Here is a 22,625-nt window from a genome sequence, read left to right as displayed (position 1 = left end):
TAAATGTATCAATTACCGCGGTATCGTGTTTCAATCGTATTTTATTTTAATATTTTTCTTAATTTATTATGAAGTAATGACGTTCGAGCATCTCATCGAGGAATGACGCGTGCCAGATAATTATTGAAATTTCTAGTATTTAAAACTTAATACCTAATACGTAAGGAGAAACATAGTTTTCTAGTTGATAATTTGTCATTTAGGTAAGACTTAAAAAAAAAAAATTAACGAAGTATCGTATTTGTGTATTTCTATTTTTAAATTCTAAAAACGTGTTTACTTAATTTGTGCAGTTTAGCTTACGATATTTTAAAAATTTCCTTTCTCAATGTGATATTGTAAAGATATTTAAAGAAAATGTATTTATTTTACGAAAGATATCATATTTATATATTTATTTGTAATATATCATATTTATCTATCTATTTATTTGAAAGATATCATATTTATCTATTTATTTGTAATATATCATATTTATCTATTTATTTGAAAGATATCATATCTATATATTTATTTGAAAGATATTATATGTAAATATTTAAAAAGACTTGCGTATTTCTAAGTTCTAAAAATTCAATCCATCTTACAAAATTCCAAAAAATTCCTATTTCCTTCGATGCGACGTTCTAAAGAAAAGTTTCCTCTTCACAGTGCCCTCTCTAGTGTGGCTTCAGCACTTTTAGTCATGGTATTATAGCATTTAAAAAAAAAACCAGTGTTATTGTAATTAGAATAACCCAAAGTACAAGTGATAAGGCATTGGAGATATAATTGTCGTTCCTAAGCACACTGGATAGAGACGCTCGATACACGCACAGAACACACATTAAACACACACACTAGACACGCACACATTGATCAGGAACGAGGTACAAGTCCGATTATGGAGTATATTGGGTTATTCTAATACCGGCGACACACTTTTCGCTCGAAAGCTGCGATTTTCCCGATCTCTAATTGCTTGCCGCTGATAACAATGTGTCGACCGATTTCGACGATATTTTCAACATACGTGTCAGTTGCAAAGATCTACGAAACACATTCTTTAAATTTCTTATTTTTCTTTCATCTTCAATTTTTTTAAAAAATATTTTATAGTAAATAAGTTTCTCTAGCGTTTAAAGAAAGATGGAAGTAATTCCGTTCGCTTTTAGAAAAGTTATTTGCAGATGTGTGTCAGAAAAAGATAAGATTATTTTACACAAAGCTGCAGATATTCAAGGATCAGGCCTATTATCGTTTATAAACCTCTCTTTAATACCGTTTCCTAATTTGCGGGATGACGCAGGGAGACAAAACCGTGGTCAAACAGTGACAATAACAAACGAGATACGCCTTTGAATTTATAATCTTTGGCTCGGAGCAAAGAGAGCCCAGAAAACACCTTGTTTTTTTTTCGTAGGCGTTCGTAAACTTGTCATCAGCTAAGAGATAACGCGATAAGAGAGCCGCGGCAACAATATTTCGCACACTTTAGCCGTTTTTCGTATAAAACAAATTCGAAAGGACTATTAAAAACAAATCTGCGAAAACAGAAATTGAATAAACATTAATTTTTTCCTTTTTCCGTGTCTGTATATCTTAATTGAAATAAGAAAAACTATCACGACTGCTTTACAAGAAATAAACATTGTCTACCTAAATTACAATTGTTCAAAACTCAACAAAGCATCGTATTTATATTTTTACTAGTATTTAAGAAAAAAACTAAAAGAAAAATTATATTTATAGATTTTCATTTTCTATTAGTTTTAATATAGAAACGATGCAAATACGTGTCCTTGAGATTTTGTTTATATATTGCATAATCATTCTACGACAAAAAGGTGACCTGCACGATGATATTTACATTAAGTAACTTTAATACCAACAATATTTACACAGAAACGATACGAATATATTTCCTTAAGTTTTTCTTTACACTCGTACATTGCATAATCTTCCAACGACAAAAAGTGCACGGTACAATAATATTTACATTAAGTAACTTTAATTCCAACAATATTTACATTTCGCAAACAGCGAAAGTGTGTTTCGATTATTCTGTTCTCGGTCGGCTTTGTACTCGCAAGTATGCTATCCGCGACGATAGCCGTTGTTTAGAAATTAATTAACACGACGACAGAGCCGATCGAGGCGGACGCGGGAGAACACCGGCGCGGCCACGCCGGTTTGTTTGTCGATTCGTGTTTGTCAATAGGCGATAATGGCGGGACGAATTGTGTCGGAATTAACGGGAGAAAGTTTCGTCATTAAATACATCGGACGCCGTTTGATGTAATTAGCAGTTGAATAGCCTGTATAACCCCTCTTCCATTGACGACCACTGTTTACGGAACATAAAGTATCGCGCCACAGTCGGAGTCCACCCCTTTTAATTACGGCATAGGTATAATTAGAGTCATTGTTTCAAGAGGCGCGCGGGTTCGCATCAATTTATAAATATCGCTCGAGCGACGACGACTCTTTTCTCCCCGCGGCGGCGGACGCGCGCGGAAAATTACCAATCGCGAAGGGAAAACGGTTTCCGATCGATGCGCCGCGGGAGAAAAAAATGCACTCTCGTCGTCGCGTTCGGTGAAAAAAAATCATCGAGTGCAAGCTCATCGATCCGTATCGATCCGGATGCACTGCCATGCGCGCGGTCATATAGGATCGTCAATCGTAATCGATCTTTGTTTAAGACAATCGATAAGATGGTAACAATCACGTCGCTCTGCATCTCTTTTAGATTTTTGCAAAATTAATTTAAAAATTTTTAGAAAACTTGATTTTATATCAGAATGGATAAGTTTTGTACGGTTAAATGTATAGTTACATTTATATGTATTTAAATGATAGTAGTGCCGAGACTGCGATTGCTAATAACAATATCTTGAATTTGTTGCAAGAAATATCGGTTGTATAATAATTTATTGTCTTATTGGATAACAATAAAAATGATCGAAATTGCGATTCAATAATAATCTCGTTACTATAGCAGCCTTCAAATTCAGTATAACAATGATTCTTAAAACGATAAAATAATTTTGCAAGAACAATTTCCATCCTATACGAATATAGTTAATCAGTAACTGTGCAGCATCAGAAATATCTGTTGTATAAAATAAATAAGAAAGAATTCGATATCTCCGAAACAATTATGCTATTTCTAGTCGACGGTATGCAACTCGCGGATAACGTGCACTTATCGAGGATACTATGCTCCGATAAAAATTCGCTAGGCGTGTAGAGTTAGCCGGCTTGACCTCACCGATCCACGCGTACTAAGTTAATCAAACAGAACTTCAGATAACGGGACGGCCGCAGTGAAACGCTTGAACTTCTGTGCGGCTGTTAATTCGTCTTCTTACCATTCGCGTGCAATAAAGATATCGCTGCAGTCCATTCGCTGGTTTATTGACACTAACCGAGGCAAAATATTTTGGTTCGAGCCGGGGGGAGTACATAGCAATCGTCACCTGCAATTAGCCATCGCGAATAGGTGACATCAACTTGAAATCGAATGATCCTCGACGGAGAAACAAATTCACCGTTCAGTAATTTTGTTTCCTAGGGAGTTTCGCTTACAGGCTTGCGTGCACGGCACGCGTTTAAAACATTCACGAGCTGGCAACGAAAGGTTTAACCATTCGCAGTCGGACCCATTTTAACTGGAAATCCAAAATATTTCTTTAGACTCACAATGTTCTCATTTTATACAACCTGGAGCACTTTATTCATTGTAAAATTGAATTTTATGAATTATGTAACAGATAATAGTTCTTAACGATTTTTTAAATATTAATATATTTGATAGAGATTATTATTAAACGTGGCGTGATAATTTTTAGAGGCGCCTGAGAGTCGCCGTTCGACCGCAAAGGTTTAATCTGTATTTAATGAGAACCGTGTTTTCAGTTGGCCGAAGTTTTCGTCGTCGTTTCGACCTACGCTTAATTCGCGCCGGAGAATATCCTCGCTTTGTTAATTAGAAACGTGTCGGACCCGCCGCGCATTTGTTTAGCCCCGGATATCATTCAGCTACGGCGCGGCGCGCTGGTTGCAGTTTATTTTTACTTGTGCCCGATGTTTGTAAACATTCGCAATGGTTGAAGCGTTTCTAGTATTTCTGAATAATTTAGTTCCAAACGATAACGGGCTGTGATAGCGACGCCGAGGGAAAACAGATAACGCAGCGTGTCGCGACAAATGTTTATTAAAAGTGGAAACTATGAGTAATAGGACATGCGTCAATAGAATTTTCGTGGATCGCGAACTCCGCGCTCACGCGACGAGCGGAGAAATCGATTTTGCAACGTAAGCGTTCTGACATCGATAACAATTCTGTGAGTACGAGTTTATTGTTGACGATTCGAGGAAATGATTTTGTAACGACGATATTAAAATCCAGTCTTGCAGAGTCGACTCGATTCTGTTAAAAGAGCTGCCAATTTATGGAAATCGATACTCGTTAGATAATCGATAAAAATTATTTCGATCGTTTGAACAATCCTTTAATTATTTTAATAAGTTGCAATTAGTTTGCCAACATTTTCAGCCTTGTTTAATCTTTCCGCTGTATCGGTTGCCTTCATATATTTTTACTATAAGCGCATCGAATTGTATCTGTTTCCAGTACGCTCTACAAAGAATACAAAGCCAGCCACTTTCACTATTTAATATTACGGCTAGGAGAAGTCGCATGACTAACTCTAAGCAGAACAGTCGTCCGTGGTCGCTGATCGCATTAGGTCATCTAACTATCGGTTGTCACGGAGATATGCACATTGTAAAAATGTTACGTCCGAGGGACGTAATAGTAAAAGGTAAAAGTTGCAATAATTGAATAGAATTTCCTTGAATAGACTTATTTAATTCGACGCTTTACTCGAAAAATTCGCACAACACCGTAACATATCGGGGAACAGTTAGAAATTGCTCCGCAGTGTCCCGGCTGCATCGAAACCAAGAGCAAAGTAGCCACGCCCACTCGGACCGATCCTCCGCGAAAGACCGCGTGGCAGGACAGTCTGACGTGAAATGTTCTCTGACGTCACACGGGATCAATCGAAAGCGTGTTCCGCGTAGGAAAATTGTTGGTTCGCGTTAAGACGAACGGAGCGGGGAGCCGCCCGACGTCGTCGTCGTCGTATAGTGTTTCCATAGGCCGGTCTAATGGAATTGCTTGTTTGTTTTTCCAGAGAGACGACACGAGTCTGCTCGCTCAGTTTTTCTACGCCGACGAGGCGTTGAACGCGGTCGCCTGCGAGTTGGACTCGTTCGACGGCCGACAGGAGCCGGAACGATGCACGACGCTGGTGAATCAGCTGCGCCATTGTCAGGACAAGGTGCTGACGATCTGCAGCCAGATAATGGACGAGCTGATACCGGAGAGCAGGGCGAACCGTGACTTCAGGGTGAAGTTCCCGGACGACGTGATGCAGGAGAATCTCGCGGGACAATTGTGGTTCGGCGCGGAATGCCTGGCAGCCGGCTCCTCCATCATGAATAGGGAGGCGGAAAGTTCAGCGATGAGGCCGTTGGCGAAGGCCCTGACAAAGTCGCTGGATATCGTCAGGAATTTGCTCAGGGAGCACGCGCTGAAAGGTCACATGAACCTGAAGGTATTTATCTTCTTGTGTTACCGAAACCATTCTCCTATCAATCCTGCCTTCGCCCACCACCTTCTCCTCCTCCCCCTCCTACACCCTCCTCCTCCAACGACGTCTCGCTGGAACGATAACGGAGCACATGTGCGCCTTCCAAAGGCTTCACCTTCTAATTACAGTTTTTGAAATTGAACGCTCTTGTTGTGTCACATCGATCTTCGTTCGGAGAATTTTTTCGCACGGAGTGCCGAGACTCGAACGTGTTTGACCGAGTGTATCACCACCGGTTCGTCACCGGCTCGTCGCCTTGTTTTTTTCCGGTGCAAATAAATGATGGTGGCGTACTAACTATTCGCATTGCGATAATTACTGGTCGAAGGTTTCTGAATGACTAAGACTTTTTTTGAAAAAATATGCCGTTTGCTTTTTTAGTATTTTAATCACAGTGAAATACAGTAAATGACAGTAAAATAAAATACAGTAAATTTTAATCACACGTTTACCATTTTAACACCTGAACTATTGAGCCAATTTTTGTTCATTTTATTATCTCTATTTACTTTCGTTTATGTACTTTAATATCAGAAGAATTTATTTTTATTTAGTTATAGAAGAAATTCGAGTCTGACTCGTTATTATAGTGTAAGGGGTTAAATGTAGCGACAATGCAGTGATGAAGCTAATTATAGACATATTTGTATTCTAGATGCTAGAATTTGTAATTTTTCTAAATCACAATTGTCTACTGTAATTTTAATACTGTTACACAAGCAGAAATATAAAAAAGCTTGTGCTAGTATTTGATGAGGGAACAATTGCGGGTTTCTAAAATCCGCTGGTATTAATTCATTGTTATCAGATTTACATCGGGCAAAATCTGACGTAGAATTGCATCTGGCAGCGACTAATTCTTTCCCATGTGGGTGTAACGTGGCGTTGGGTCGTTAAATAAAAAACCGCTAGGTCACCCCGAACTAGCATGGCCCCTCTGTGTCCCGGAAATATGAAATCATTCCAGCGAGACAAAAGGAGATAATTGAAGCTGCCAGTTTCAGAATCACAGAAATTTGTATTTCGATATTGCGAACGCTATATTCCCTGTTGAAGCGAACATTGTAATCTGTCGCATTTAATAACGTGCATATTATTTGATTAAATTAATCGCCCTTTAAAAAGTCTTCGCTAAAGCAGAACAGAAAAAGACACGGTGTCGACTTTATATGTTTCAAAAAAAGGACCTGATCGATATTGAAACGAATTTGTAAAGCAATACCTATTGTTCCTATTGTATCGCAAATGCCTATTGTGCGATTAAAGTCGAAAATTAATTTTTACACAAATTTATTACATCTCCGTAATATCGAAGAATATTGAGAAAATGATCGATGTGATACAACTTAACTTTTCAATCTTAATTTCATTAAATAAATGGCAGTCAAAGCGTTAATAATTTTCCTAATAGATCGTGACAATTTTTGTATTTCTTTATATCTTAATTTATTTTCATTCCTGCATTCTGATAAAAGAAAAATTAAATTTTATGTCGATTCAGGAGAAACGAACAATATTTAGTAAATTAGTTAATAAAATCATCAGCACTACTCTGACTCTTATTTCTATCGCAAGGGGTTAATATTTCGAGTGACTATAATGTAGTAATCACATTTCTTTGCTCCTCTTTCGTCACGAATACAGCACAGCTATCGCATCTGAAATACTCTACTTTGTTCACGTATAGAACCGTTGCTATACACTGTTTAACAAAATAGAAAGGGAAGCAGCGTTGCCAAGTGGCGGTAATCTAAATAAAGTAATTTACGTTTCACTGAATTCTTCGCAACCGCGTCCATAAAATAGCAAAGAAACCCCATAGAAACGAGAGAACTGTAAAACATCGAAAAGGAGAGGGTGTATGGTGGGGCGTAGTGGTTGGAAACGATGACCAAACTAACTTTTCTATTGGTAGTATCTCTTTCAGACGCAGAACCCGCTGGACCCGTCGTTGGAGAAGCTGATCGAGTCCCTGAAGATCTTCGACCGTCTGTTCTCCGATTTCGAGCTGTGCTACGTCGGCGCCATGGTACCGGTAAAATCGACCAAGGAGTACGAGCAACAGGAACTCGTGTGCGTTTTATTTTCGGAGACGCTGCAGAGAGCTCTCGAACGTGGATTGCTCAGCCAAGCTGACGTGGATAATTACGAGCCAGCCCTGATGTTTACTATTCCCCGTTTGGCGATTGTCTCTGGCCTCTTGGCTCCGCCTGGAGGGCCGCTGTGCCTCAAATCACCCGACAACATTAGTGAAATGTTTAGACCGTTTAAGGTGAGCCGTCGAACAACCACTGCAATAAAGTAGCGACTCGGTTTCGCGAAAATCGCGACAGCGCCAGACATTTTACTAGTTCAACGAAATCGATTGTAATAGTTTTGTCATTATTTGATCAGTCACTTAGCTTCATTCTTTTGACATCAAATAATCGTTAAGGTATTAGTCTATTTTGTTAGCAGAGTTAATTAAGAGTTTGAAACACCTTGTTGTCTTCTCCACTTTATTCCTTAGATCTCAGATTACTACTTGATAGAAAGAAATATATTTCTTCGAATCGTTTTATCATGATACTCAAAGTTAAAAAAAATGATTGTACTCTACGAATTTTTTTGTACCTTAGAAATTTTTATGTATCACACAGACATAAAAATCTGCAGTTTTAATATTGAAAATATATGCTATATTTTAGACGGATGACAACAATATTTAACAACTCGTCTCTTCGTTCCAGACGCTGCTTTTAAAAATCCGCGAGCTCCTATGGACGCTGAACAATCGCGAGCTCTACATGCTCGAGAAGCTGTTGTGCTCGAACGAAGAGCCGTCGGGCCCTATCACGCACTCCTCGAAGTCCGCGTGCCAGGACATACCGGACCTGGAGGAGTTCGTTCACAATTTTTATACCGGTTATCCGAACTGCAAAGACTTCATCGTAGATTTTTACACAGTGACGAGGAACACGGGAAACAATATGGACGAGGTGGCGAACGACGTAGTTCAAGCGTTAACGGAGGAATGCGAGAACGCGGATCGTTCGCCGGAGACGAGGTACGACCAAGAGGAGGGCGATAGGCGCGCGGCCACGAGGATGAACGACGTCGAATACGGGCCTAATCGTGTGTACGTGACCGCGGACGGGTTCGACGAGAGTGCGAGGTGTAACGGTGGCGCGAGGACATCCAGTGAACGGGAGAGTGTCAGTGACGAAGTGCAATACAGCGTGAAGAAGGCTTGCAACTCTAGCGTTAGCAGGCGGCAGTCCTGCGACGACGGTCTTGGCTCCAGAAGAGAGGAGGATAACGCAGGCTCGGTATACCTGACGGTGCAGGCATCGGTTGCACAGGGTGGCGCGGAGAACGGTGCGTCGATTAGCAGCGAGAACCAGTTGAGTCAGCAGCAGCAGGACGATTTCATGACCTCCGACATCTCCGAGATCCTGGACGGTTCTGAGAACATCGAGATCCCGCAGACTCAGTATCTACTTAACCAGGTGTCCCACGAGAACAACGTGTCCGGCGATACCATGCACATTCAGAACTCGCTGCCGGACTTGGACTCGAAGAAGCTGATCTCCGAGGCGAACAAGACCCTGTCGAATCTCCTGTTGGACAGCGACTGTCAGAACGAGATCTCGGAGCAGACCGATTCCGGGATCTGCACGGTACTGTCCTCGGAGAACACCAGCCTTTACGATAAGAGTCCGGAGGAGAAGAAGACGTTCGCGAACGAGATCCAGCAAGACGATCAGATCTTGGACGACGAGGACACGCAAGAGAACACCAGCTATTCCTGCTCGAATCTGAATTCGCCAAAGAGGAAGAGCTCCACGATCTCGGAGAACTCTTGCGTCTGTAGTCTGAGGAGCGTGAAACCGGTCCCGCCGATGGACCATTCGATCGAGGTGAACAATCTCCACTCGAGCAGCACCGAGGCCGCGAAAAACATTCCAAGGATATCGTCGAACTTCGACGGTACCAACGAGGAGTTCGTCGGAGTCGCCTACGGGAACGGCCACATCACCGTCTGCGACTCGAACCAGTCCAGCTTTCAGATCAATTACACGGAGAACTGGGAGAACCTGAACCTGAACATCGACGCGTCCACCTCACGCCGGGAGTTCTGGTGCGACCTGAAGTGCGAGAACTGTCCGTCGACGTCGCAGAACATCGGCAAGATCGGGACGAAGATCGAGCAGTACGCGAAGGAGAAGATCGTGTCGAGGAAGATGCGTGACGAGAAACAGAAGCGGCGACATCATCGCAGACACGACAAGAGCGGCCCGTTGATACACGGGAACCAGGAGACCAGGACCACCTCGCACTTCCAGAGCGTGTACTGCGCGACCAGCACGGAGAGCTCCAGGTCGAACTCGACCGACCGGTGCCTGAACCCTAGACTGATCAGCTACGGCGCCAGTTTACACCCGAGCCAGAACACCAGGCAAATGCCGAACTTCGGGAGCCACAGTCCTCACGCCAGCCCGAGGATGCAGCACTTCGAGCCGCGTACCAACGGCCATCGGACCGGTAGCATCGTCCCCAGGACGCAGAGAAACTTGTCGCCGCATAACAAGAAGCTGCTGGACCACAGGAGATCCAGATCAGAGCAGATCAGCCGGATGAAGAGGAGGGACGTCGAGAAGAGGGACAAATACGACAGGGTCAATACTCGCTCCGATCAGACTAAACGGAAACTGGAGAACAGAAGTCCTAACGAACTGATGAACGATGGTTTGGGACCAAGGACGGACAAGAGTGGCTTGGTAGCGGAGCCAGTTTCCCCGGTGATGCCGCAAAACGTTCCTTACGGAGTCCAGAGTTTAATAAAAGACAATAATACGCAGAGAACCGTTCGCGCGATAAGACTGGTCAACGCGACGACCGTTTCTGGCGCGCAGTCGTTCAACTCGGATCGCTCGCTGATCCACAAGCCGGACGTCGGATCCAGCTCCAGCTGTTCCAGCTGCTGCGACTCCAGCTCCGAGACCAGCGAGTTCCAGAGCGACTGCCAGGACGACGAGGAGATCGCGCTCGCGATGCAGGCAGCTGAGATCGCGAACAGGAATCAGATCCGAGCGAAGTTTCGGTAATGATGATCTTTCGTGCTTGTTTGCGACGCAGAAATTAATTCAAGTTTCTTAGAATTAGCTCTATCGATCTTAGCACCGACGCGAGAGTAACTTGATTTATTTCAGATCGTCGGAGGATCTTGTTCATCGACTGTTCGTCTGCATAGCCGGTGTGGCGGATCAGTTGCAGACGAATTTTGCCTCGGATCTGCGGAATATATTGAAGTGCGTGTTCTTGATGAACAGTAGTCAGACCGTAGAAGAGAGCGAGACGAAGGACGATATTTTAACCGCAGACGATCAAATAGCAAATCCTATAAACGATACGGGTACTAATCACGAGCGGCAAGACTCGTTGCAGGAATTTGAAGACGATTTGGAAGACACGACTGTGACTACTAATGGCCAAAATACAAGTACGTTCTGTTCGGTATAAGAATTGTAATGATCAACCAGTTCGTAGACTAGCGAGCAGTTCTAGTCAGAATTTAAGACTCTAAACTGTAATATTTGTTACATTAACCATAGATAAAAGTAAGAAATACTTTGTTACTTGTAATGAATCATAATTGTACTACAAAATTAGAGTACAGAAATTCTTTAGATTTAAAAATGTGTAACTAAGAATTAAGTGGTGAAATTGTTCAAATTTTCCTTTCTATTCAAACTATTATTTTCTTTAAACTGTACATTATTTTAAATATCGCTTTCTTAAGTTTTAAGCATTCCTACGTTTGGTCAAGAGTAAAAGAGAGTAAAACAGTAAAATAGTAGAGGAGTAAAAGAGTAAAAGAGTATATCTAGCATTCTGTTGACATTTGACTTCGATTTGTAGATTCTCCGATAACCGAACGCGGCGAAGAGTGCGTGGAGCGTGCTCCAGCTTGGGTCCCCGACAACGACGCGCCGCGGTGTATGGCTTGCCAAGCCGGCTTCACCGTAGTGCGACGGAGACATCATTGCAGAAATTGTGGCAAAGTGTTCTGCGGTCGTTGCAGTAGCAACAACGTTCCCCTGCCACGTTACGGGCACACGAAACCCGTGAGGGTGTGCAACAGGTGTTTCCTCTATCAGGTGACGCCGTTCACCGTTTCCCAAGTAACACCTGCGAGCTGAACATTAACAGAACAAGGTATAAATTAGGGAATCGTTTTCTTTCTCTTCACTGAATATCTTCTTGTTAATATTTTTCGGGCATTCAGCTATGTGATCATTCGATTCCTTATTCTAGTAGGGACACACGGTGTTTCGATGGTCGACCTTTGAAAGGGAACTTTGTCGGATGTTGCATTGGTAATAAAACATCAAACTTCTTGAGTTACGAAGGAGGTTGTACGTTATTCGCTTGAATAATTGCAAACTGGCAAGGATAGTGGCGTTAAAAATATTCATAAATAGGTAACGGTTCTTTATGCAAAATAATACGCTTTACGTATATGTTTCACAAAAAGAGGGTGTAGAGTAGTTTTTGTGTTAATAATTTTAATTATTTGAAAATGAATTCACACTTTCACATTCTTCTAATACTGTTCTATGTTTCAATCATTCATTTTTTTCCATAGATGTATGACATTTGCAATTTATTCATGAACAATTTTAAAGACGAATACGTATAACTCTCTTTTTATAATGCGAATGGTATAGTTCACGAAGTGGAATATATAAAAAGTTGTGGCATACGAATAAAAACTTGGTGACGTTTCTTTTTATTCCTTCTCAGAAATAGTTTTAAAAATGGTAAGCGAGAACGCATACGCCAAGTGAATGACTTCTATTTTATTTATGAGCCTTGTAACATCCAACTGTTATTCTTGCAAACTAATTTAACATCTGGCAAACTTCCCTTGGAGATAAAACGTTACGCAGATGTAGTTGCACATGTACGTGTATATAAAGCGCGTGCCGAGTATATTAAAATTCAACAGTGCCGTGTCGTTTCGATTTTTACTTGACGTTTCATAGCTGTTTTATCATTGTACGAAATTTAATATCAAGTCTGAGAAAATTATTAATTTCGAAAAATATTTCTTTGAAAAGAATTTATTATATTGTTCTGACCCTTAGACGAGTATAGTAAAAAAAAATTTCTTTTTCAGAATCGAATAACGAAGCTTAATAAAAATCGAAACGACACGGATCACTGGTGGAACCGTTCTTTACGTTGATTTCAATACTTGCACGCACCTAAATTAAATACGTCGGCGACGATCGTTACTATTTTTACACGTCGTTTATCGAACGATTTTTATCCTAGCTGAATTCCAAAAAGACGTTGTATCATAGTTTGAATTTTTCGAATCTTGATCTTACCATTTAAGAAAAAAAAGAACAAAAGATTGAAAAGAAGAGGACGGGAGTTGTCGTTCAAGATACGCGACACCACATTGTACAGATTATTCCTTATATTGTATATCGATTTCGCCCTTATCTTTTCTATTCTCTTCATCGACGTTCCGTTTTAGATTTTATCTTTTCCCCCCCTCCCCCCCTTAGGCGTGTTTAGTTACTACGAGCGCTCGAGTTTCCGATTTTGTAGTCTCTCGTGCTTTGTTAACGCGAGAATCGATATCTTTATACAGCTGGTACCATCAAATGTAGACGAAACTCAAAAAAAAAAAAAAGAAATAAACCTCGTGTTTTCCACGTTACATTCCTTTATGTGATAAAATCACCTTTTGCTCTTTTATCAGCACAGGTGGCGGGCGTCGAGTCCGAACGAATGAACAATATTTTTAAGTCTTACTGCATCGATGATTTAAAAAAAAAAAAGACTTTGCTAAGATGCGTTTTTGAATATTAAAGACATTTTACGTGATTACAAAGACACAGGAGTGACTATATTTCTTTTAAATGTTTAGTTACACAGGATGGGTTATCATTTAGAACTGGAATCTGAAATTCATTTTCTATGGCACTGAAAAAATTGTTTCTTTTTATTTTAATAACACGTTAGTTACATTTAGAAAAATCTTGGAGTATTAATCTATTGAAAAGAAATATTTTATTACATAATCTAGAGCCGTATCGTTTCACGAAGAAAACTGATACATTTCATGTTCCAGTCTCGGGTGATTCACCCTGTATATTGATTTTCCCATGCCCGTGCATAGTGTACATTCTGCTTGCATCGCTTCAATGTCTATGTTTATGGTGCGTACTGTATAAAACGCAACTCGTGTTCTCCATTGGCTCGATCGTTTTGTAAAAAAAAAAGAAGAAGATCGTCGGAGACTTAACATGTAAACTGAATAGCTTGCGAGAGTCGAAGGACGTTTCGTTTGTAAAATAGAAATATTTGTATTTATATATACACATACATATTATACATATACATACATACATACATACATATGTATTTAATTTTGGAATATACTCTTTTTAGGTGAAGCGCAAGAATCTTAAGTAAGATAGTTAAACAAAAAACGGCAAAAAAAGTGAAAAGAGAGAGAGAGAGAGAAAGAGAGAGAACGAAAATTCGAAAGGAGGGAATGCATCCGTAGACTGAGAGACAAATCCTTGCGCCGTGTTGGACATTAAACTATATCAACCGCTCGCTCAGCGATAGTGATCCAAGTGATTTCTAAATTTTTAATATAATAAAACTAGCGAGGAGAGTTGCGAGTAGTCAAAAGTGTGATCGTATACTGTAATCGTGACCATCGATTCGACGAAACGTTTATAAAGGGTGTGTCTGAAATCGAACGAACATTGAACAATTGCCATGTTCTTCATCGTTTTCGAGACAATTGGATTCGAATAATCAAGTACGCTCGACGCTGATTTATGCAACTGGTAGCAAGCACAAGATCTCATGTCGAATCTTCGAAGCCGATCGTCTCGAAAATGAAATCTGGTTAGAACAGATTTTCTTTTGTATTTTCCACTTAGTTACATATTAAAAATTACGAGCTTTTCTTTAGCGCCACAATTTCAGACGCACCCTCTATTTGCGAGTGTCCTAATTTATCTTTCGCATTCAGCAAATACCGAGGAAACGTATTTGCCTCTGTTCCAAGAAACGTTGTTGCTCGGCTTTTCCCCTGCTCAGAAACACAAAGTAGCACTTTTGTAGTCTACCTAGTTCAGACCTGCAGTTAATTGACGACCGCGTGTTCGTCGTCTAACGAAAGAGGAGAGACCAAATCGTTATTCACAAAAAGGTAAATCTCAAAGACGACCTTCTGGTATGCTGTCAACGTTCTGACTAACTTATATATCTTTTAAACGACAACCGAGCGACAGCTATAAAATAACGTTACTCAGGACGTCGCTTCGTTAACATATCCAATGGTCGTCGAAATAATGTGGGATACGCCTTTTTGTTAATAACCATGCGCTGGCAAATCGGAACACCGTTCTGGAAGCTTGTAAACTGCGATTTTTAACAATTGTCCTGCGATCCGATTGATCTGTGCAGCATACTCTCGCAGAGGCACGTTACTATCGCTTGTGCCAAATTTTCGTGACAATAAGTTCCCTGCTGGTTACGCGGTTTCCCGCGCGTACAATTTAGAAGAGTCCTACGCGATCTCGGTCGATACCGTAGTACGGATACGCAAAACCATAGATCAGCCCTTGCAGACGCTATCAGTTCTCCATCGTATACGGGGAATTCCCATGAGCTCTTGATTGTATAATGATCGATGTACTAAATATGCTTCTCCATACCTGACCCGGGCCTGGATCGTGTATCTCGAGATTAAAGCCGCCAAGATCCAAGAACATCGGGCTGAATGCCTGCTGTCGACGGCTCTCCCACTTGAAAAGGTTGCGTTGTTCGTGCTCTGTCATCTTACGTATATCTTGTTTCCATTGTTGCAAATGATTGATTGCATGAAAGCCAGCTCGTCGGCGGTCTGTACATTGCCCCAATCCACGTCTTCTTCTGGACGACACAGGGGGCAGGCCGACAAGCCTGCCATGTTCTTCACTTTGTCAAGAAACTTGATGCATGGCATCGCTTATACTATAGTCTACAATCGCAGAAACTATTGCGAACCAAAAACGTTCACTCGCACACATCTCACACAAAATTGTGGACTGCTCTCAAGCTATGGGATCCGCATACCCAGAACTCTGACCGGCACAGAGCTAGGAAGTCTCAGTTACGATATAGTTTAAGTTTTGGAACTGAATTCCATCACACGCTAGAGATTACTTTCCTGGTTATGAGTTTCGAGAAAGGTACGACTCCCACTTTTACGCCACCCTAGCTTTTTCTCTTTGTTTCAGAGGCGAGGATCATGGGGCTGTAAACTGTTTCTTAGAATAACTCCCAGAAGATACAAAATTCTATGGTTTTCACTCGTCTGAGGTTCTGGGGTAAGTGCCGTGCGGTCTGATGAAATCCTGTTACCGAAATGCGACCATCTCTTTCCTATGACCAAAGACCTTGGGCTTTTGTTCGATGATCCAGGACATCGATAGCTTATTTTCTTATTCCCTTCCACGACCGCACGTGGCCTAACCCCCTCAACATAAATCCTCGATCGACGAATCCGATTTGATTTAAAGGACGCCGACGCTAAACATTTCCAATCATGAAGTATCCAATAAATTCTGTCCAGGATTAGCATTGCGAACGTCTCCACGTTTCGAATTCAAGTGGTTTTATAAACGTCTTTCTCGCTTAAATTCGATCTAAAATAAGGAAAAATAAAGAATCATCGACGATAATAATATTGGCAAAATTTCGAAAATTTCTGTGGAATATCTTTCTTCTATGTAACGCGCTACATATTTGAATTATTGTCGATGACTCCATGATAAATCAGTAACGCTGTCGTATACTGGTTCGAACATTATGGCAGAGTGTGTGTGATCATGTAATCAATTTAATTTAAAGTTTCTATCTGCACAATATAAAACTACGACTGCCAATAATTATTGATAAGTTAGTTGTTGTCACATGCTATTATTGTCTTGTTCCATAGATATTAAAGTTCTCGAATCCTACGATATTAGCTGACTTTAATTAGCGTTAAGATTTTCATTGCGTTATCAAAATTTATATAAGCTCTACGATCTTAAGATAAAAATCTTGTATCATTGTATTAGGAAGTATAGATCGATTCTACCGTTTTCAGTGATTCCAGCGTGATGGTATCATTGCATTGTTTAACGTTCATGGCGACCATAATATCTGGAAATGTTTTCAATATTCCACGTGAAACGATCTATAATTATTTTGAACAATGCTCTGTAAGGAAGCTTGTAAATAACACTGAAAATTGCATCATTTTTCTGTACTTCAGAGTAGATTTCATACGTTCTCCCGAATTAATGTTTCGTTCATGCATTGTCTAGTGTTAGGATAGACAAGTATAGTTTATATATATACATATATATATTTCCAAGTGATCAAAATACATGGACGTGAAGATCTAGTACTAATCGTAATCTCGAAGTAACAGCGTCGCACCAATGAATTCGACGATTACTCCGGTGCGCATTCAGTAATGTTACCATTGTTAGTCACGACTGTTTACATTGATCACATCCAGCGTCTGTCATACTCCAACCGTTGTTCCGAAATTCGATCGACTTTACAATGTTAATCCTGCTGACTCTTATCGGATCACAAAAGCGAGAAGCCACGACAGATTCTCGCGCACGAGCTCATGGTTTTCCCATCGGAAAAGAAATTTGCGTGAACTGTAAACGATAATTTTAAGATGCATATGTCGGCTCACTCTTTCATTTTCAAAGTGTCAACGACTCCCACCTGTATATATATATAATGTACCGAAACACCCTGCGTAAACTCTGCGGAGTAATCAACTGGCTGCCGGTTTGGCATTTCGAACGGAGGCGGTCCCGAGGTCAGCCGTGAATTATCTCTGAAAACGAAAAAAACAGAAAAAAAACAATGAAAAAACTATTACTGAGTGTTTGTCAATGTGGATCACCGTGTCCGTCGACTGTCCGCATACGTTCAGTGGAATGCTTCGTGAAGCACACGCGAGGTGCGTTCACCGTCTTCGAAAAGAAAGAAAACGATCGGCGTGTACGATTCCTTACCGAGCTGTAGAACAAAATTGCGTTGGCGCTTCTAGAGCGGCGATTAGGCGAGGTCCAGGTGACACGCAACGTTTTACCCTTGGCGTTCAAATTTCACATTCCCGTTGCGTTGCCAGCGCGACACAGTCAATATCCGCGCGAGAAACCTGTAAAAACGTGGAGCAACAACGGCGGCCATTGTTGTTCGACGATTCGAAGCGATATTAGAGGAAAGAAGAGGGTCACGGAATAAATCGTCCGGCGTTTAATCGTCGATCCACCGGCTCAATGTAATGTACTCGATACCGATCGAGGCATGTCCGAGACGTACGGTCTGCTCGCAGGTCTTCGGACATCGAAGAACCCGCGCGTACCGCGCGACAACGCTTCTGCGGCCTGGTAGGACTGTCAAACTAAAGACTTCTCTGAAGAACATACATGCGTTCTCTTAAGAAGCACATCGATATTAGGGAGTGTCGCGGAAAAAAATACGAACTAAGCTTAGGATGAAGAGTTATTTTTTACACGCAATCGATGCCTTGCTCTAGCGTATTGTGCTTTCTATCTTTTACGTGAACGATCCTTCGCGCTCGAGCTACGAGTCGTAGGTAATTAACGTTGATTAATTTTTCTGTGTTAATTCGTCGGGGCTTGGAAGTCATTGTTAAAACTGTCAAGATCTTCGTATAGAACCGTTGCTTCGAATAATTGTTACGGAGAAAGGAAGTTTTCAATTTCGAAGCAATTCCAAGCCCCCGACAAAGTACCATTTCTTCGTCCGTTTACCAGAGGGGATCGTCTTCAAGAAATAATATTAATCCTCGTATAGAGCTTAAAGAATTTTGTATTCCTTTACGATTGTCCTGCAATTCGAATGCGTTCGATTAAAACGTCTATTTTTGTGTACTATCTTCTGCTTAATTTTCGAGTGCTCGAACGCAGATTTAAATTTGCTTTTAATGATGGACAGTACTGGACTCTGCACTCTATGTCAAGATCAACCCGATCACCAGGGAATTCCAACAGATTTAGGATGTCATAATCGAGTGGCAACCAGTCGATATTTTTAATAATGGTTGCCTCGATCCTCCTTGTTACTCGCGGTGCGATGTGTAACGTATTGGTACACTCGAGGTGCAAAATTCATTGGATACTTGATCTGAAATAGTTAAACAAGCAAAGACGAAACTATATCTTCCTTTTAGAGTTACAAAACGCAGGTGTTGTACGGTAGAATTTATAATTGTGTTTAGCTGGTTAGATAATGTCCAAAACTGTAATAAAATAAAAATAAAAAGATCGTACGGTTTTAGGGATAAAAGTAAAAGTAACGAAAGAACGTTTTAAAAATCATCAGCTGTTCACATCGGGTCCAATAAAAGGATCAACGTCGATCACTACAAAGAAAATGAATACTTTCGAATTTAAATGGATCTAGCAATCGCTGCCGTGAAAATTAAAAATCTAAATTTAAAAGAAAAGTAGACATGACGTCATTTTAGCATACTATTCTACATACATTTTAAACGAAAAGAAATTGTAAGACAAATCGTAGTTCTCTTGAAACTGATGAGGTGTACCCCCTTCAACCCCTTGCCTTATAGATTAAGATTTCGAACGGTTCGTCAAACACGAAGGTTACTCGTTTCTTTCAAAATCGGAATAAAATTCTTTCCCAAAAGCACCGATATTTAGCTGTAAATATATAGCCGTGCGTAAATTTTCTTCACGAACGCTAAAACAATTCTAAGGCCGGCCATAATTGGGCAAGGTACGAAGACGATCCCGTCGGACCGATGGAACGAAAATGGTATACGATTCGATGTATTCGTGAAAACGAGAATTGTCGATGCATAGAGATCGCTGCAACCTTTTAGGGCACGCAGACACCATCCCCTCCCCCTCCCTCGTTGAGTTTGGTCTTTTCGTAGAGCGTTTCGTATGCAAGGGTCGACCAATCGGACCGCGTCAGACAGTTTTCGCGTGCTCTTTTCTCCCGATTTTGCGGGCGTGTATCGTTCCAATGTGTAATAGCAACCAGGAGTTCCCCTGTGCCTAAATGTTGCAGGCTAGTCTGTGCGTCGAGAAACGTGCGGTGGGATGAGTTAAGAGAAAGAGAGAGAGAGAGAGAAAGCGAGAGAAAGAGAGAGTGAGTGAGAATGAAGCAGGCGAGAAAAACGTGCGAGACGACGAGGCGAAAAAAAAGTGATCCCCAGCGGTAGGGTGCGCGTCGCGATGTTGATGCCGCGGCGAACGCGATCTGCCAATTAGTTAGGAAATTCCAACTACGAGGAGAGAAAGAAAGAAAGAGAGAGAGAGAGAGAAGAGTACCTCAGAATTATTTTTGTATTATTTGCCCATGGTGTATGTGTATAAGCGTCGGCGACGCGGCACGCGTTCAAGATGGCGTCCCGCACAAAGACCTGGCCCCCCCCCCCACGCCATTTTGGGGGAACGGGTCCTCGGCAACGAGATGGGTTCCGTCGCGTCGGGCGCAACGATAAGTAATCCATTATTCGATCCATCGTCGATCCATCGTCGATCCATTAAATCGTTTCGTTCGTCTGTAAAAATAACCACCTGTCTTTCTACGCATATTGTTTATCCTAAATAAAAGGTTCAAAGTAAATCTCTGAATATCGTTCGCGATGCGAAGACTGTATCTAGAGCTTCGGGTCTTTCAGATTGAATATAGTAACTGTTAGAGTCAAGACTGCCATCGCTGTAAGTTTCATTCATCTCCGTGCTCCGTAGGAAATAATAATCGCGTACACTCGTGACGCGCGACGGTAGAATCGTTTGAATTTGTTGAACGGCTTCGGGCGCGGCTTCGATTCGTTACTTAGAGTGAAACCGAATCGAAGTTCATCGAGCCGATATTGGAACGCTCCGCTGCCAAAACGTTCTCTCGCGCGACGTAGAAGAAGATAGTAACGTCCCGTAGGAATAATCAGGGATGATAATTACAGCCAAATAAATCGTTTTTAAAAATCTGTCTTCGCGCGGTCCTTCGTCCGCGAGACTCTCTCATTTTGTCGTTCGACTCTTCGCGGAACGCCTCCTCTCGTTCTCCGTAATTTATTTATAGATATCACGATTAAGATACGACTAGAGAGCGTATAATTGTAAGTCATTCGGAGGGAGCCGGTCTTTTTCGTCGGACCGGTCCAACCATGGTTCTTCATTTCCAAGGAACGAAGTAGGAAGAAACACGCATATCGCCAACAATTTCCTACAGAAACCTTTCTCTCTGCCGTGTGAACGGTCGTCGAAAGAGATCAGGGGGTCAACGAAATTCTGGTTAAGTTGCACAAAATGTTTTAACGACTAGCTTCGGCAGCCTTCACTGCTATTTGTACAAAGAGCTGTACAATTTAATTTTAACAGACCCGTTGTACGGGATTTACGTTTCCAATTGTTCATCAACCACCCGCGCTCCTGGGTAAACCCCTTGCCGTACCATCTTCTTCGCAGTCACTGCAATTAGGAATTTTTCAATCGTTACAGTTTCTTAGAAGGGACGGAACATTATCGAATGATGCTTAAATATTAACACATTAAAGGCGGGGATCTTGACTCGTTTTTCGTCCTAGAGGGGGCGCTATTTTGTGTACTCATAAAAAATTTAGTCTTAAAAAAGTTTATTTAAACTCTTAAAACTACAAGAAATATTAAAAAGGAACTAAAAACTAATAAATCGTATTACTACGACTCCCGCCTTTAAGCTATAGTCGAGATAAATCGTAGTACTACGACTCCCGCCTTTAATTTGTTAATAACAAGGGATTCGAATTTTATTCCAATTTCAAAGAACAGAACAACATCCAATAATTTAGTAATTTCCATCGCGAGTCGGACTCGTCGAAGTACGGTAAGGGGTTAACATTTGTCGCTCCTACACGCTCGTAAATTGTTTCTGTATTTCTTAGAAACACACGAGACGAAGAAAACGTGTGAAATAAAAATGAATTACGTCGCGAATATCTCGCGCGATTGATAAATGAAACGGTACGGGGTTTCGGTAAACGGGCCTTGCAAATTGGTCCGCGTTCATCGTTCGCTCTGCACGGTTAATAATGGATTACTTATTCCGCACGATGGATCAGCGTCGCTCGGATTCGACGAAGGATTCCGCTTTGAACGCTGGCCGCGCCACTCGAAGAATCGCCGTTAATGCGCGCGCGCGCGCGCGTGTGTGTGCAACAAAGTAAACTGAGAGAGGGTGAGATACGCGATTATTTGGGACATTGAAGCGCGCGAGCATGTCTCAAACGATATTCCCCGATATACCGTGGACTTTCGGTTACGGAGAGACTGAGATGCGAAATGTAAATAAAGTTTGTTATTCAAGGTGTTTTAAGAGGTGTTGTTGTTCAATGCTGATGCATAGGCCTCTTTTCCGTACGACGAACGACTCCAGGTATTGTAAGATAGAGCTTAAGAGGAACTTAGTGGGGAGAATTAATATATGAATAAGTGTTACAATGTAAAATGTTAATATGTATATGAACGATGGCAATTTTATTAATACAATGATATTTTCGTTCAATGTTGTGCTTGCCTTCTGTGTCCGCCGATCTTCGTCGAACTACTGAATTGGGGAAAAAGCGCGTCGAGACTTTGCTGAAAAAATATTCCCCATGATTGAATTTGAAGAGGTCACTTTTAAATGTTTAAATTAAAAATCGCGCTTCGCGATTAATATTATAAGCTTGCAGAAATATTCGAGATGATGTCGAAAAAAAATCTAGATAATATCGAAAAAATCTGGATAATGTGTTGGTCGACGCTTAAAGAAAAATGATGGGATCTTAAGAGATCGTTTCCCATCGATTTTAAAACAGGTTCTCGTGGGAATTTTTAAACTTCTGAGTGCTCAAATTCGAAGCTCCAAGATCCCACTTGATGATAGAATGAT

The 22,625-nt window shown here is 41.3% G+C and overlaps 1 protein-coding gene across 5 annotated transcripts in view; it reads left to right on the top strand.

The window, feature by feature from the left end:
* LOC144475197 (lateral signaling target protein 2 homolog) overlaps nucleotides 1-17,374 on the top strand; it is a 54,386-nt gene extending 37,012 nt beyond the window's left edge. Inside the window, exons 2-7 of one of the 5 annotated variants that reach the window (XM_078190861.1) lie at nucleotides 5,184-5,606; nucleotides 7,558-7,914; nucleotides 8,372-10,725; nucleotides 10,835-11,124; nucleotides 11,544-11,840; nucleotides 15,941-17,374. In XM_078190861.1, coding sequence (XP_078046987.1) covers nucleotides 5,184-5,606; nucleotides 7,558-7,914; nucleotides 8,372-10,725; nucleotides 10,835-11,124; nucleotides 11,544-11,824 — 3,705 coding nt within the window. In that variant the 3' untranslated portion in view covers nucleotides 11,825-11,840; nucleotides 15,941-17,374. Of the gene's footprint in view, nucleotides 1-5,183; nucleotides 5,607-7,557; nucleotides 7,915-8,371; nucleotides 10,726-10,834; nucleotides 11,125-11,543 lie in introns of all 5 variants that reach the window. The other 4 variants (XM_078190851.1, XM_078190841.1, XM_078190871.1 and 1 more) reach the window with 4 other exon arrangements.
* The last annotated feature ends 5,251 nt before the right edge of the window (nucleotides 17,375-22,625 follow it).

The sequence above is a fragment of the Augochlora pura genome, chromosome 2, assembly GCF_028453695.1.
Source record: "Augochlora pura isolate Apur16 chromosome 2, APUR_v2.2.1, whole genome shotgun sequence".
In the NCBI taxonomy this organism is placed as follows: Eukaryota; Metazoa; Arthropoda; class Insecta; order Hymenoptera; family Halictidae; genus Augochlora; species Augochlora pura.
This window is presented reverse-complemented; position numbering and strand designations above follow the sequence as displayed.